The sequence below is a fragment of the Camelus ferus genome, chromosome 8 (assembly GCF_009834535.1).
Source record: "Camelus ferus isolate YT-003-E chromosome 8, BCGSAC_Cfer_1.0, whole genome shotgun sequence".
In the NCBI taxonomy this organism is placed as follows: domain Eukaryota; kingdom Metazoa; phylum Chordata; class Mammalia; order Artiodactyla; family Camelidae; genus Camelus; species Camelus ferus.
Window position 1 is genome coordinate 11,270,660 of NC_045703.1, and position 13,837 is coordinate 11,284,496.

Here is a 13,837-nt window from a genome sequence, read left to right on the forward strand (position 1 = left end):
GAAGGGAAGGAAGAAATAAAGAAGAGAAGGAAGGATGAAGGGCAGGGAACAAGACAGGTTTTTACCTTTAGCAAGAACCACCGTGCCACAATGAATGTTTTCTACTTAGTTCTGTGACCATTGTGACTCAGCAAAAGACCACCATGCCCTCTCTAATCGGGGTGAGTTTGAAAACTCAAAAACTCAGATCAGATTTTTTTTTTTCTAAAAACCCAGTAATTTTAAATCTATGTCAAAAGGATGTCCTTTGTACTATAAACATACAATTATTGTAGGTATATTAACGTTTGTTTTAATTAGACTAAAACAATTAAATATTGATAAGTCCATTGAAAAATGGACTCCAGAGGGTTGCTAGCAATAGATTCAAGTACAGCTACCCCAGAATACATTGTGGCATATGCAGGTCAGTTTCTCCCCACCAAAAACATCATAGTCCTGTATGGCCATCACATCATTACAGGTGAATCACAGAGCACATCACCAACGTGACACATCACCTTTAGCACAGTCAATCAACAGCACTGCAACCCAATCTTCCCTCACAGGACATTGTATCAGTCAGAATATGCTAGGTTAGGCTGCAGTAACAAAGACAACCCCCAAATCCCCCATGTCTCAAAAGAGGAAAAGTCCTGCCTGGTTCAGTCTTCAGGACCACCACAGATCAGCAAGGGAAGTGGGGAGGAGGGACCTTCTCATTTCAGACATTCAAGGACTCAGATGGACAGAGGAGGCCCTTCTAAGCACAGGTCTCCCTGCCAGAAGTAAAGGCACCTTGGTGGCCTTACTCCAAGGTCTTCATTTGGTGTCTCACTCCAATGAAGTGATCCAGCTCAGAATGTGAGGAATGCCACCTTTGCTCACAATTCATTGGCCAGAGCCAGTCACATGACCCCATCCAACAACAAATGGTCCAGGAAAAGAATTCCTACTTGTGCCCAGGCTGCTAGAAGGCTGGAACTACATGAAGGGCTTTAATTCCGCCTCAGTTACCCACTCCTATCTATGCAATGGCCATGCTAATCAGCTTTCCCTTGTTTTAATAACCTGTCTTCAGCTGTGGATATCCATTATGTGTGAGCCATCAAAGGAACTCAAAATAATTTTTATGCCCTTGTCAGTGAAAATAATCAATCAGTAATAAGAATAGTAAAGAGTTTTATTTGAGCCAAACTGAGGACTGTAGCCCGGAAGCCAGCTTCCCCAATTACTCTGAGAAGCTGCTCTGGAGAAGCAGGGTTTCCAGCATAGTTTTTTTTTTTTTATATATATCTTGTCATCTTGTCATAACAAAGAACATTAAACAAGTCACGATTATATTTCTTCAAGTTTAAAAATTAATCAAACACACACACACACACACACACACAAACAGCCCAGCACACACACGTACAGCACGTACAACGTGGCCTTTGCACCTGGCACGGGTGTCTTATCACCAAGTAAGGACCAGCACTGGTGTCCCGGGAAGGGGGGCATTTAAATCTTTATTTCTAACATGGACAGTCTTTACTTCTGGCCAGTGTGCCCTCTTCTTTAATAATTAAAGCAGATGTACAATGTATGTTCGGTAGGTCACAGGCCATTTTAGTGAGCTCATGTGTAAGCCATAAGGACTTCCCTATATCTCATTTCATTTATCATCCTGATAACTCTAGTTTATTGCAAGAAATTTGACAGTTTGCAACTGAACTACTTGGGGATTTACCAAACAGAATGACTACCACACAAACAGACTCCACTTACAAAGATTTCAAGTGAGGGCTTTACTATTTATCAGGTAAACTTAAAGAGCCAGAAGGATTCTAAAGAATGTTCGTATTTCTCTGAGTAAACTAGGATGTGAGCCAGAGACATGACTGAAATAAGCAAATTTGCAGATTCAGGAACCCTGGGTGGAAGAGGTTTAGAATCCAGATTAAAAGGATGGCGAATTGGGCTGTTTGTCCTGAGACCCCACAGGGAGCCACGGGATGAACTGGCAGACCCGGAGGGAAGTGTTCACATCACAGGCACGAGGGATGGGTCACGAGCGGGTCTCATTCCACAGGTGTGGTGCTGGGGTGGGAGAGGGGGCTGCACCTCTGGAGACCAGTTAGGCAAGGCTCTGGGCCTTCTGCCCACTTCCACCAAAGCAGCTCTATTTTTAAAAATCTTTTTTGTATATTGGTTTTTATTCAGAAAAAAGGTTCTAAGGCTAAAGGGGAAAGAAAAGCTGTATTAATTCACAGCCCATGTGTACTTATTTATTGTGCCTTAATCAGTTCTGGCTGCTCAGTGGATCACCTTCTAGAATGCTTCCAAACTCCTCTTGCTCTGTCACTGTGGTTTCGGTGGCCTCAGGATGCAGAGACCAGAGGCAAGTATATGTAATATTTATGATTGCCTAGAACTTGTTTATGACTTTCGTAACCAACTGAACACCAAAGTACAGTCATCAGAAAATTCCAGGGAAATCACTAAACGAAAAGAAGCCATACATTGTTAAGAGAACAGATTTTTAATATATTAGAAACTAAGGTATTAAAATGTTCTGTACAGTGCAAACAGAACAATAGGGCTTCGTGGCTATTTACTTCATCATATTTGGAAGTAAAAGCCTACTGAAGGACTGCACTTGGTTAATTTCTCAGGCACCACTTAAAAAATATACATTGTCTGCCCTCTAAGTTACAAAAACCAAGGCCAGCCAAAGAGAGCTGACCACAGGCTGACTTTTCTGTAAAGGAAGCTGACCTCTCTGGGAAGCCAAAATAAACTGAAATTTCTCAGTCTATGGTGCAGAAGCAGATCTTTGAAAGTCTGCCAGATTTATGTGGAAAGATTATATAAAGCAAACAGATTCTCTGTCTTCCCAAGGTGCCCTCTTTTCCACATTACAATTCTTATGAGCAGCCAGCATTAGAAGACATATTTCCAAAAGCAAACACTATATAATGAATATTTGTTATGTATCATCTATCCAGAAAGACCATAAAGCTGGATGCCTACAGAATGTCAGAAAAAATTTAGCCCTTTTTTTTGGGGGGGGGGCAGGAGGAATTACTTCTCTTTTTCCATTTTAGGACCCTTCCTTGACATGAAAGGGAACCAGTAGCGTAACACAGAGCAAGAGTTAAAAATTGTAATTTTCTTTATGAAATCATAAGGGCAACCTTAGCTGCCTTGATTTCTTCTTTGCGATGAAAAAAGAAAAAAAGAAAAAATTGCTTTGTGTGAGGTGTGAGTCTTGGGTTTTGCTTTTGGGGTTTTTTGTTTTGTTTTGTTTGCTTTGAGAGGGTTAGTGAAATCAACAGGCAAAATGAAACATATTAGTAACTGAAATTCTGTTTTTGTTTTGTATTTCCATAATTATAATGACATAAAATTAGACCAAAATATTAATCTGTCAAGATTTTTTGTTTTTTTATATGCAAGCCTTGAAATCATCAACTCACACAAGTTTCTTTGACTATCCAGGCCAATTCAAATGTTCCCTAGTCACAACACTGAAAAATTGTGTATAAGATGTATCTGAATGGATGCATGTTCCGTGATTTTAAAACAAGCTAAATAATCACCAAACCAACAGGTAAGTATAGGAAAACCTCTGGAGGAGGGCCCAGACTCCATGGAGCTATGAAGATGAACATGTGTTGAGGCTGAGCTAGAATTCAGTGTAAAAAAATCACTTCAACTGAGCTTAAAAAAATGGCCAACTGATCTTCACTTTCATTAAGCCAGTTCTTTAAATTATCATTCTTATTTATCTCTTCGTTAAATAGGCTGGTCTCTATGCCCACCTGGAAAAGGGCCAATTGTTATATAAGATCTTTAGCACATTAAAAGGAAGGATCAAAGATTTTAAATGCTGGTTTTAGACCAATCTCATAAGTAATCAGAAATCACCTCACCAATAAAATCATACACTCCTGTACCAGTCAGGGCCCTAGCAAGAAACTGACCATGTCCTCAAGGAAGGTAGTTTGAGAAGAGAGTAAGGCGCGGACAGTGCTTGGAGAAACCAAGGAGACAGAGTAGGCTCCTGGGGCTAGAAGCAGTGGGCAGCCTCCCGAGTGACAGGAGAGAGTAGGTTTCCAGAGCGCCAAGGGCAAGTCCATCCCACAGAAGCTGTGACCTTCGGCACAGGGAGGAGATCCTGACCTCCCTGTCTCCCACCGGCAACAGTATTTCTCAATGCATCAAAAGATGACTAAAAAAATATGACATGTCATTTCTCCAAAATACAGACTTCCCTTGAAAATGATAATGGAGTGAAAATCCAAGATGGAGCTTGCTAAATGACCTTCCTAAATCCAGACTCTGGACTTGAAACACACTGCTCTTTAAATTTAATGAACTTGGACTGAAAACCAATAGTTTTTTTGAGACCTACATCACATTTGTTTAAATAATACACACCAAATAGAACAAAAATCTAATGAATGAAAGCCTTGATTTTTAGAGACTATATTAAATATTTTAGCCAAGTATACTCTGGTTATTGTCCTGGCTGGACACCAGGTAGCTTTTTTCTTTCTTTTTTTTTTTTTGATTAGGTCTCTCCAGCTGTCCTAAATGACTGTCTCTCTTTCACATTATAGAAGTGGTATTAAATATAAACTCCAAGGAGATGTATGTTCAGCTGAAATAATGTTCCGATGATACATTTGCAGAATGGGATTCCTTTAACCAGGTAAGATTTGGACTCGATAATGCCTAAAGCCCCTTACAAACTGAGAATTTGTGATTGATTCAAGTGCTCCAGAAATAGAAAACCCACGGCTCTGAAATTCTATAGTTTTTCATTTGAACCAATTAACAGTTACCTCACACAGTTACTGCCCCAGTAAAACGGCACATGTCACAGACCTTTGCAAACCAGAAAGCACTTGCTCAAAGTTAGGGTTCATTGTATTTTTTTAATTTATAAAATGCTTATTAAAACACTTCTTCATTTACTTAGGGGTGATATGTAACTGAAGCTTCTCTTTAAAAACAGCTTATTGGTGAACAGATTATCCCTCTTTAGATATGCAAGTACAGAAATTATTTTTTTAATTATCAAATTATTTTAAAAATATATATATTAATATATAAAATATATTTAAAAAATTAAAAATTATTTTAAAACAGGAACACCGGTTGAAGTGTCATGAAATAAATACTCTACACCACTCAGCCAGTATGAATTACCCAGGAGAGCAAGTATTTCTGTGACATTTCTATCACCTCAACATATCTATTGCTAAAAAGTAATTCCCCAAGGTAACCATCCCTGGTTGGTTCCACAACTGTTTCAGTGCTTTTAATTACGTCTAAGTGCATGTAAATTACATTCTTCCGCAGTAATCTGGTCCCATCAATGTATCAATGTCTTTTCCATGCACATATTTGTTGTTTCCCCCAAGCAACTCTCAGTCCCCAAAGAAACTTGTTACCTAGAAGAAATAATTTGAGAATAGAACATCCGAGATGGGGTTGGCAGGTAAATTACTTCACTCAACATGGCAGAAACCAAACAACAACCACTTTGCCTTCATGTTTTATAACACGTTCCAAGCATAATAAATGTGTGATAAGGGGTTGATTATGGGAAGACATCAGCAAACATGTCAGATTTCAGAAAAGACTCCTACTCATGCAATTATTTTAGAGAAACAGCCACACACTAATGTATTTACCATGCATTTGTTACTTGTGCAAATTAGAAATATATTACTTATTGACCCACAACAGATAAGCTAGGTCAAAATTCCTGACTGACAGTGGAAAGATAACTGAACATAGGGCATTTAGCATTTTATGGAGGCCTACAGACGGCACTTTGTAATTTTGCTTTAAGAAAATATCAGATTGTTCGAATGAGTATTAACTAATTTTTAAAATTTTCTTTTCAATACCTGAATATGTAAGCCTTTGGAGGAATCTTGGGGCTCTCTGGTCAATAATAACTGGTGAAAAACATCCCAAAAAAGTCTTACTTTTTTCCAAATGGTTTACTATACACTTAATATCTCAAGATAATTCCTTTTCAAAATAGATCTCAAAACATGACAACTTTGCATAAGGCAGCAAAGATTAAGATCCTTAGAAGCTGCTTAATTTACATTTCAATTTTGCAGACTATCAGCAATGATATCCGAAGGACAGCCTCCCAGGCGGAGAATGACTCACACACCACCAGCTCCATCTATTTGATGTGTTGGCCATGCCTCCACCAACACAAAGGTATTAGATGCCTTTCTTTATATAATACAAAACACACATACATTCAAGATGATCAGTGATCCTTTGTAAAATGCCCTAAAGTCTTAAACAAGTTGAAATAATTAACCTACAATCTACTTCGTTATTTATTATCAATTCTCTATCACTTCTAGTCAGAAGATAAGGATAAAAAAGAGGTTTCAAAAACTGAATTAAAGACCTAATGCAACTTGAGCTAAGCTGACTGAGTGTTTTACATCTGCAATCTCATTTAATACAACACTCTGCTATGGTAGACTGATGAGTTAAGCTCAGGAAAGCTCAGTCCCTTGTCAAAGATGCAACGAGGTGGCTGAGTCACTCCCAGGACCCAAGTGTTTCTTACACCAAAACATATCTTTCATTTCAGTGAAGGGACACTCTTAGAGAAATTGAATACCCCTCTTATTTTTATTAGCTAATTGAATTGGTAAGACATTTCCACAGGGCTGACAGGAACTAAAATATTCCAAGCCATTAATTTTATTAGCTCCTTCCTTGCTTCCTTCCTTCCTCCCTCCCTCCCCCCTTCCCTTCCTTCCTTCATTTCTTTTCTTTTCTTTTTCTTTCTGTTTCCTTCCTTCTCTTTCCTTCTTCCTTCCTTCCTTTCTTCCTCCCTCCCTTCCTCCCTCCCTTCTTTCCTTCCTTCCTTTCCTTTCTTCCTTTCTTTCTTTCTTTTCTTTCTTCTTTCTTTCTCTTTCTTTCTTTTTCTTTCTTTCCTCCTTTCTTTCTTATCTTTCCTTTTTTTTTTTACTACATAATGTCATATCCTGTTCTCCTGAGGAATAAGCATTACTAACAATCTGAGAAGGTAAGTCACGACTCAGTAGAACACAGCTCTGAGGTGAAGGAGCAGATTCAAACTCAGCTCTCTGTGTTTGGGGTCCTTAGCCCAGCTCATGAAGTTTCAAAAAAGTAAGAAAAGTTTCTTTTACTTGTTTTTGTTTGGTTTTTTGTTTGTTTGTTTTTATTTTTATCTTTATTTATTTATTTATTTATTTATTTATTTTACTGAAGTCTAGTCAGTTTACAATGTTGCATCAATTTCTGGTGTACAGCACAATGTTTCAGTTATACACATACATACATATATATTGAATGAACACTGATTTCAGATCCAAGGGCCAGATCGCTTTTATATGTAATATACATCAAATTGACTCTAAAGAATACTATATTTCATAAAAGGATTCAGTTTAACAATAAAATCACTTCTTTCAGAAAATGAAGTAAAGGAATGCATGAAGCAAGATTCAAAGTAAACTTTACCTCTCAAGTTTGAAGACAACTAGTCTTCAGTGCATTTATCTAAGGTAACAGTAAAACCTGTTGAAATGTGCATTTCAGCACACGTGTGCATGTGTGACACACGTGCGTACACAAATATGTTCTTGTTAATATGTAAATCTGCTGTCTACCAAAAAAAATTGCCATCCAATGGAGTTTCGTTTCTATTAGTACTATGTATATATAAGCTACTTCCTAAATTGCTTCACAAAATTCTACAATTGTCAAAGTAAAAATTAGGACATGTTATTTGAGCAGCCCTACAACTTTAGTATTCTACTATTACAATATTTATAGATCATTTCCTATATTTATAGATCATAACCTGGAGTGAACAGCAGAAGTGCGGAACTTGACAGGCAAATACTCATTTCCTCTTTCTTGGAAAGTGTTTGCATACGTGTGTCTTCACATTGTGGAAGAAAGGATTGGGGAAATGTCACTTCTGTAGAAGTAACACTAGAGCCAGAAGAGAGAAATGTAGGCGGAAACAAACATAATAAAACAAGTAGAAATCGGCAAATTTTCTTACCACTTTTTTTGTAGATAGCCATGTATAGAAAGTTATATTCAACATTAATTATTAATTAAATAATACATATGGAATTAAGACTATTTCTCAATGATTCCATTCTTCTTGTTCTTTTAAAAATGTAATTAAACATTAACCATTGAGATTCAGAGCTGGTATAAATAATACATTAATGGAACTGGAAATGCTATAAATGGTAGCCTTCTTCCCCTAGAAAAAGAGACAGGAACAGAGGCTGCTTTCCAACAATGAGTCATTTTTATTCTTTTGATTGCAATCAATTTATTGCTACCTTTCCTATTGAGATTTTTGTTTTGTTTTGTTCACTTAACATTCATTTCAACAAATGTTTCTGAAGCTCTGTTTAGACTGTGCTGGACAATTAGAAGACCAAGTCTGTATACTTGAATAACTCACAAGTCCAGTGGAGGGAGATGGAAACATAAGTGGAAAATACACTGCAATATGATAAATGCTAGAACAGAAATACAGTGTGTGCAAAGGGCCATGGGTCCAGCCAAGGGGTAGGGCAAACTGTCAGGCTCTGTGTCTTCAAGGAACAGCAGACTCAGTGTATCTTTCCACAATCTCACAGAGAGTGTGGAATCATCTTTTGTAAATATTTTTGTAAATATATTTTATAAAAATACAGATTTTATAGATATTACTTATGAAACAGACTCAGATATAGAAAATTAACTTATGGTTACCAAAGGGGAAAAGGGGTTGGGGATACACTGGGAGTTTGGGATTAGCAGATATACACTGATGTATATAAAACAGATAAACAAGGACCTACTGTATGGCACCAGAAACTATATTCAATATCTTGTAGTAACCCAATATGGCAAAGAATTGGAAAAAGAATATATATATATTCATATATATATATATATATGAATCACTATGCAGTGCACCAGAAACTAACACAACATTGTAGATCAACTATTCTTCAATGAAGAAAAAAGGGTGTGCAATCACAGCATTTGCAAAGGAAATAAGATCAAAGGAGGGCAAAGAGGAAGGTGAAAGGGGCCTGAAATACTAAAGAGGATAAAAAAAGCAAAGGTAGAAAGAATTAAAAACACTTAAAACTAAGAGACACACAAATTGCTCTAGATCCTGTGCCTAAAAGGGCAAACACACTCACAAACACAGGTGAGATTTCACACAGGCACTTGGTGAGACTTCCCTTGGGTGGTTGATTATCAAAGGATCAGCAGAGGCAGAATGAAAAGACAAGTAAGTGTGTGTGTTCAGATTTCCTGGAATTATACAGGGATCCCAACCTCCCTTCACATAAGTAGCACCATTGATGTAAGTAGCAAACAAAGATTCCATTAAGGCTTATTATGTGACTTAAATACTCTGGTGTGGACGTTTTCTGTCCAAGCTGTTTTAATTACTTATTTTAAGTGAAGTAGTAAGAAATAAGATCATATTTCACCTTTTATATTTGAGCTGTATAGTCAGAATCATCTTTGGTAAAAGAGTCCTACAAGACACAATAAAGAATTATGAATAAATGTCGCACTCTCCCCAAACTTGTATCTGAAAACCAAGTTAACAGCAATGTTATTTGAGTCTTCTTTTAAAAGCAGTTATATGCACTGTAGGTAGACAGTTTTTTTATTTAGTAACTCCCTGAAATAAGATATCATTATTTTTAAAAGGCTTCATTTTGTTGATTTACTTCGTTTTCAAGTTTTCACATAAAAATTGGGGAATGACAACTAACTTTCTATACTCACATAGCCCCTCAAATATGACCTTAAATAAGAAGAGACTTAAATGTACTCAAATTTAACACTTTAAGGAACATCTTTCACTAATTTACTTTTAAAATGTATTCAAGGTAACATTGGTAATTGTTGGTGTTGTCATTTCAGTGACAGTCTTCTTGCTATTTTCTGGCAATGAAATTCTTAAGTACCTGAATGTATCATTAAATTAAAAATCGTAGTAGAAATCCTATCTCAAAGTTGACATCACACTCCTAAGAGCCTACGATTTTCTCAAATATTAACTAAATATGATAATACCAATGGACACATTCAACATATTCAACATTTGGTATACCTCCAGCATCACTATTAGCGTCACATAAAACAATTCTGGGTCTGCATCTACTGAGCCTAACTTCTCTTCTGTCAAATCTGTGCCACCTCTGTGATGTAATAAATGTGGGAAATATTTCTACTCAGGGCTTCTGAGTCAGTACTTACTACAGTGAATAAAGTGGGAGTCAAAAACTATGGAGAATCATCTTGTATGTATTCCCCGATGACTTAGAGAACAGTTTATTTTTTCACAAAAAAAATAGAAACCATAAATTAATATAAAATAGAAGTGGAATTTTTAAAACTCCATTTTAGAAGCTAGGATTCCATGTTACCAAATAAAGTGAAGCTCTTTTGGAGTAAAATCAGATGGGAGAAGCACAAATGTATGCAATTATTAACTTCAAGCCTTGTGAATATCATTATGTGGCAGTTTATTTGCAATAGCATTAAATAATTCTTTCATAAGATTTTACATGTCGTTTATATCAAATATTCAAGATTTAATGTACTTTGCATAAATTTGACTGAATTAAGAGTCTGCAGATTCTCACATTCCTTTCCTACAATTCAGCATAGTTTCAAACATCTTCTTTGAATGAGGTAAGGCGTGCTATATACATACTTTATAAGAATTACTTACAGATGCATCAGCTACCATTATGTCATCACGATTACTCTTACCTTTCTGACTCATAATACCTAAACAATTACAGAGCACAAATTTATACTACAGAGAACACAGGCTGTGCAATTTTACTGATGCAGCCTATATTCTTCCCCTTTTACATTAACTTTTCTTCTTCAGTTCTATTAACGTGTTAATCTTAATACAAACGTTTATTTGTCTATGGAGGTATTTCTCATTTTGCCAGCTAATTAGCCAAAAGAAACGTACGTTCTCCCACACGACTTAAACATCTAATGTCTAAAATCACTCTTATGTTTAGTCATTCACTAAAACGAATGGCCATTTCATCCAACTTCTGTAAGTCCCAGCACTGTCTTAACCCACACTGCGTGATCATAACCAGCAAAATCTTTGAAAATCATATTTCATGTGCCCACAACAGCGTTGTTTTTGTCACTTGCTACCATTCACAAAAAAAAAAAAAAGCTTGTCAAACTGGATTCTCTTTCCACTGTCATCAGCAGTCATGTTGAAGATAAAAATCTTAAGCATTGAAGACAGAGATTTTCTGAATTTCATTAAAACAACAACAAAACAAACAAACAAAAACTAGTTCCTCGTGTTAATTGTCTTATTAGCCAGTCTGTAGCATCACACTTTCCTTGGGTACTGTAGCTTCTTATTCTAGGGGACACTAATTGGTTTTAAATGGTGTTAAATACCATCCTTGCAGTGGCAAGTGCTTCTCTGGGATTTTTACTCGAGAAAAGAACTCCTGTAATTTAAAACCACTTTGCTTTCCTCAGTCACAGCTATTAGTGAAACACTGACCTGTAGAAATCGTAAGGTTTTTCACCCTTCTCTCAATGGCATTAGTCTGTCTGCATTTGTTTTCCAACACTTCTTTTCCCCCTGTGCCTTTGCACTTCCTTAATTCCCATCCCCCAACAAATGCTTTCAGCAGAGAAATCACTGCTTTTCGCTCGTTAAGCCCTTCTCTCTCTCTCTCTCTCTCTCCCCTCCCTCACCCCCCCCCCTTTACAAAACCTTGGCTACCCTTAAAGAAAATTCTCCAACAACGTGTCAATTTTATAATGGCCACAAAGACAACTTCTGTTGGCGGAGGGGGAGGAAAGAGGGACTGGAGCTTGGCTGTCCCTTTCCAGACAAGGATCTTTGTGGCGATCAGAAAACATTTCCTGCATGAAAAAATCAACGCACTCTTTGGCTGCAGCGTTGGGGAGCAAGAGCGAATATGCACCAGCCGTGCCCTCAAACGAACAGAACACATGCCCTAACCTTCCAAACAGGAAAGTCGTTTTCTTAGAATCTGACAGCTTTCTTGCATCATTAAACATAACCCACTGTCTCAAATCCCCTGGCAGCTCCCCCGCGAGGGGCTGGGTGAACGCTATTAATCACTCCTGTACTTTCTCTTTTTGCCCTGCATTTCCCTTGCCCTGGTTTTCCATCTAGCTCACCCCTGACAAGCTCCCTCTCCTCCTCCTGGTTGTTGTACACCAACAAAGGACCGAGAAGATGGGGCAAAAGGCACGCCAAGGGGACATCAGGTCTGGCAGCATCCGCCTGTTTCGCTTCCGCCCTCCTCTCGCCCCCACGTGACTTCACAGCCCAGGGGACCAGAGTTTGCGCCGCCAGCGGGGTTCCCTGGACAGAAGAGCCAGCAGGCGGACTCCTCCTGGCGCAAAGCAGCCGAAACAAAACCCGGGCCTGTGGGGGAGGGGCACCCTTGTCTTCGGGGGTCAGTAAGTCACATTTGGTCCTCACAGGCGCGCTCCTGACTGTGCGTCATCTTTGAGTCGCGATGCCCCAAGTTCAAACCTGGAAAGAGGTCACGGATGAGAGGGTGGGAGGGCGAGGGGAAAGGAGAGGGCAAACGAAAGGGACTTTTTCTGAGCAGGAGAGAAGTCGGCAAATGCATTCACCGTTGTCGCGTGTGTATGTGTGTGTGTGTGTGTCCGTCCGCCTGCCTCCCCAGGAGCTGCAGCCTAATAAAGCACTCTTCCCCCACCCCCTCCCTCCTCACCGACCTCCAGCGCAAACTGGCTCCGTGATTTTACATCTCTTTTTTCCCTGAATATTCCGCTGGCACCTCGGGGGCCTGTTGCGGAGAGCTATCCCATCCTCACCGACCCATCTCTACAATCTTGAAACGTAAAACTAAGCTTAAGAGACCTGAAGCAGTGACGATCACAAACCACATGAATCCAAAGGTGACAGGGCATAGGAGCAAAGATTACGCGTTGCCACACAGCACATCTTAGCTCCATCCCTCCCCCAGCCCCCTCTCCGCCGGCGCTTACCTTCTTTGGGCGGTCGCTTGGCCTCCCTGGTAAGATTGCAGACCTGGGTGGTTTGCAGCTCTTGGGTCAAGCAGCCCTCGGTCTGCTCATTCAGGGGTAACACCACGTTATTTAACAAAACCAGCGACTGGTCGTCGAGCCCCCACTCTCCCAAATGCTGAGGACAGGTGCATTTTGTATACATGATCCCGCAGGACTCGGTTCTCCCATTTTCTGATTTTAAGCAGCTCTCCAACCAAGTGCATAAGACATGGCAACCGAACTGGCTTGGGCTCACCTTGTTCAATACCAGAAACTCAAAAAACGATTTCTGATCTTCTTCCCCTTTTTTCTGTAATCCAGGGAAGTCGGTTGGAAAGACCCGACGTATTTGAATAAAATTTTTATCATACTGTAGAAAAACGAAAGCATTCTTGGATTCGCAGAGTTGCATTATCGAGTGATTCTTTCTTAAAAGATCCTTTATTTTTTCATGAGAAAAATGATCAAACTGATAAGCCAGGAGGGAAAAGTTAGAGCAGCTAAGGTCCTTTTTGGAAAATTTCAGGTAAATGCTATATTTGGTTGGATCTGGATTTTCCAGCGTCCAAGTGCAGTTTGTAAAGTTTTTGGGAAACATTTCACTTACAGAATACGATCCATAAATAACTCCCTTCACCAAAGTTGAACACCAGAAGTCTTGGGCAGCATTAAATCCAAACATAACCAGGAGATAGGTGGAAAATATATAAATCAGCAGGTTACGAACAGCCTTCATCCTATGTCATTTGGC

At 38.7% G+C, this 13,837-nt stretch overlaps 1 protein-coding gene across 5 annotated transcripts in view; it reads right to left on the minus strand.

Moving 5' to 3' along the window:
* Positions 1-13,837, minus strand: part of ADGRB3 (adhesion G protein-coupled receptor B3) — a 685,483-nt gene that overhangs the window by 668,152 nt on the left and 3,494 nt on the right. For all 5 annotated transcript variants that reach the window (XM_032484465.1, XM_032484463.1, XM_032484464.1 and 2 more), the window contains one exon: positions 13,066-13,837. In XM_032484465.1, coding sequence (XP_032340356.1) covers positions 13,066-13,822 — 757 coding nt within the window. In that variant the 5' untranslated portion in view covers positions 13,823-13,837. The remainder of the gene's footprint in view (positions 1-13,065) is intronic.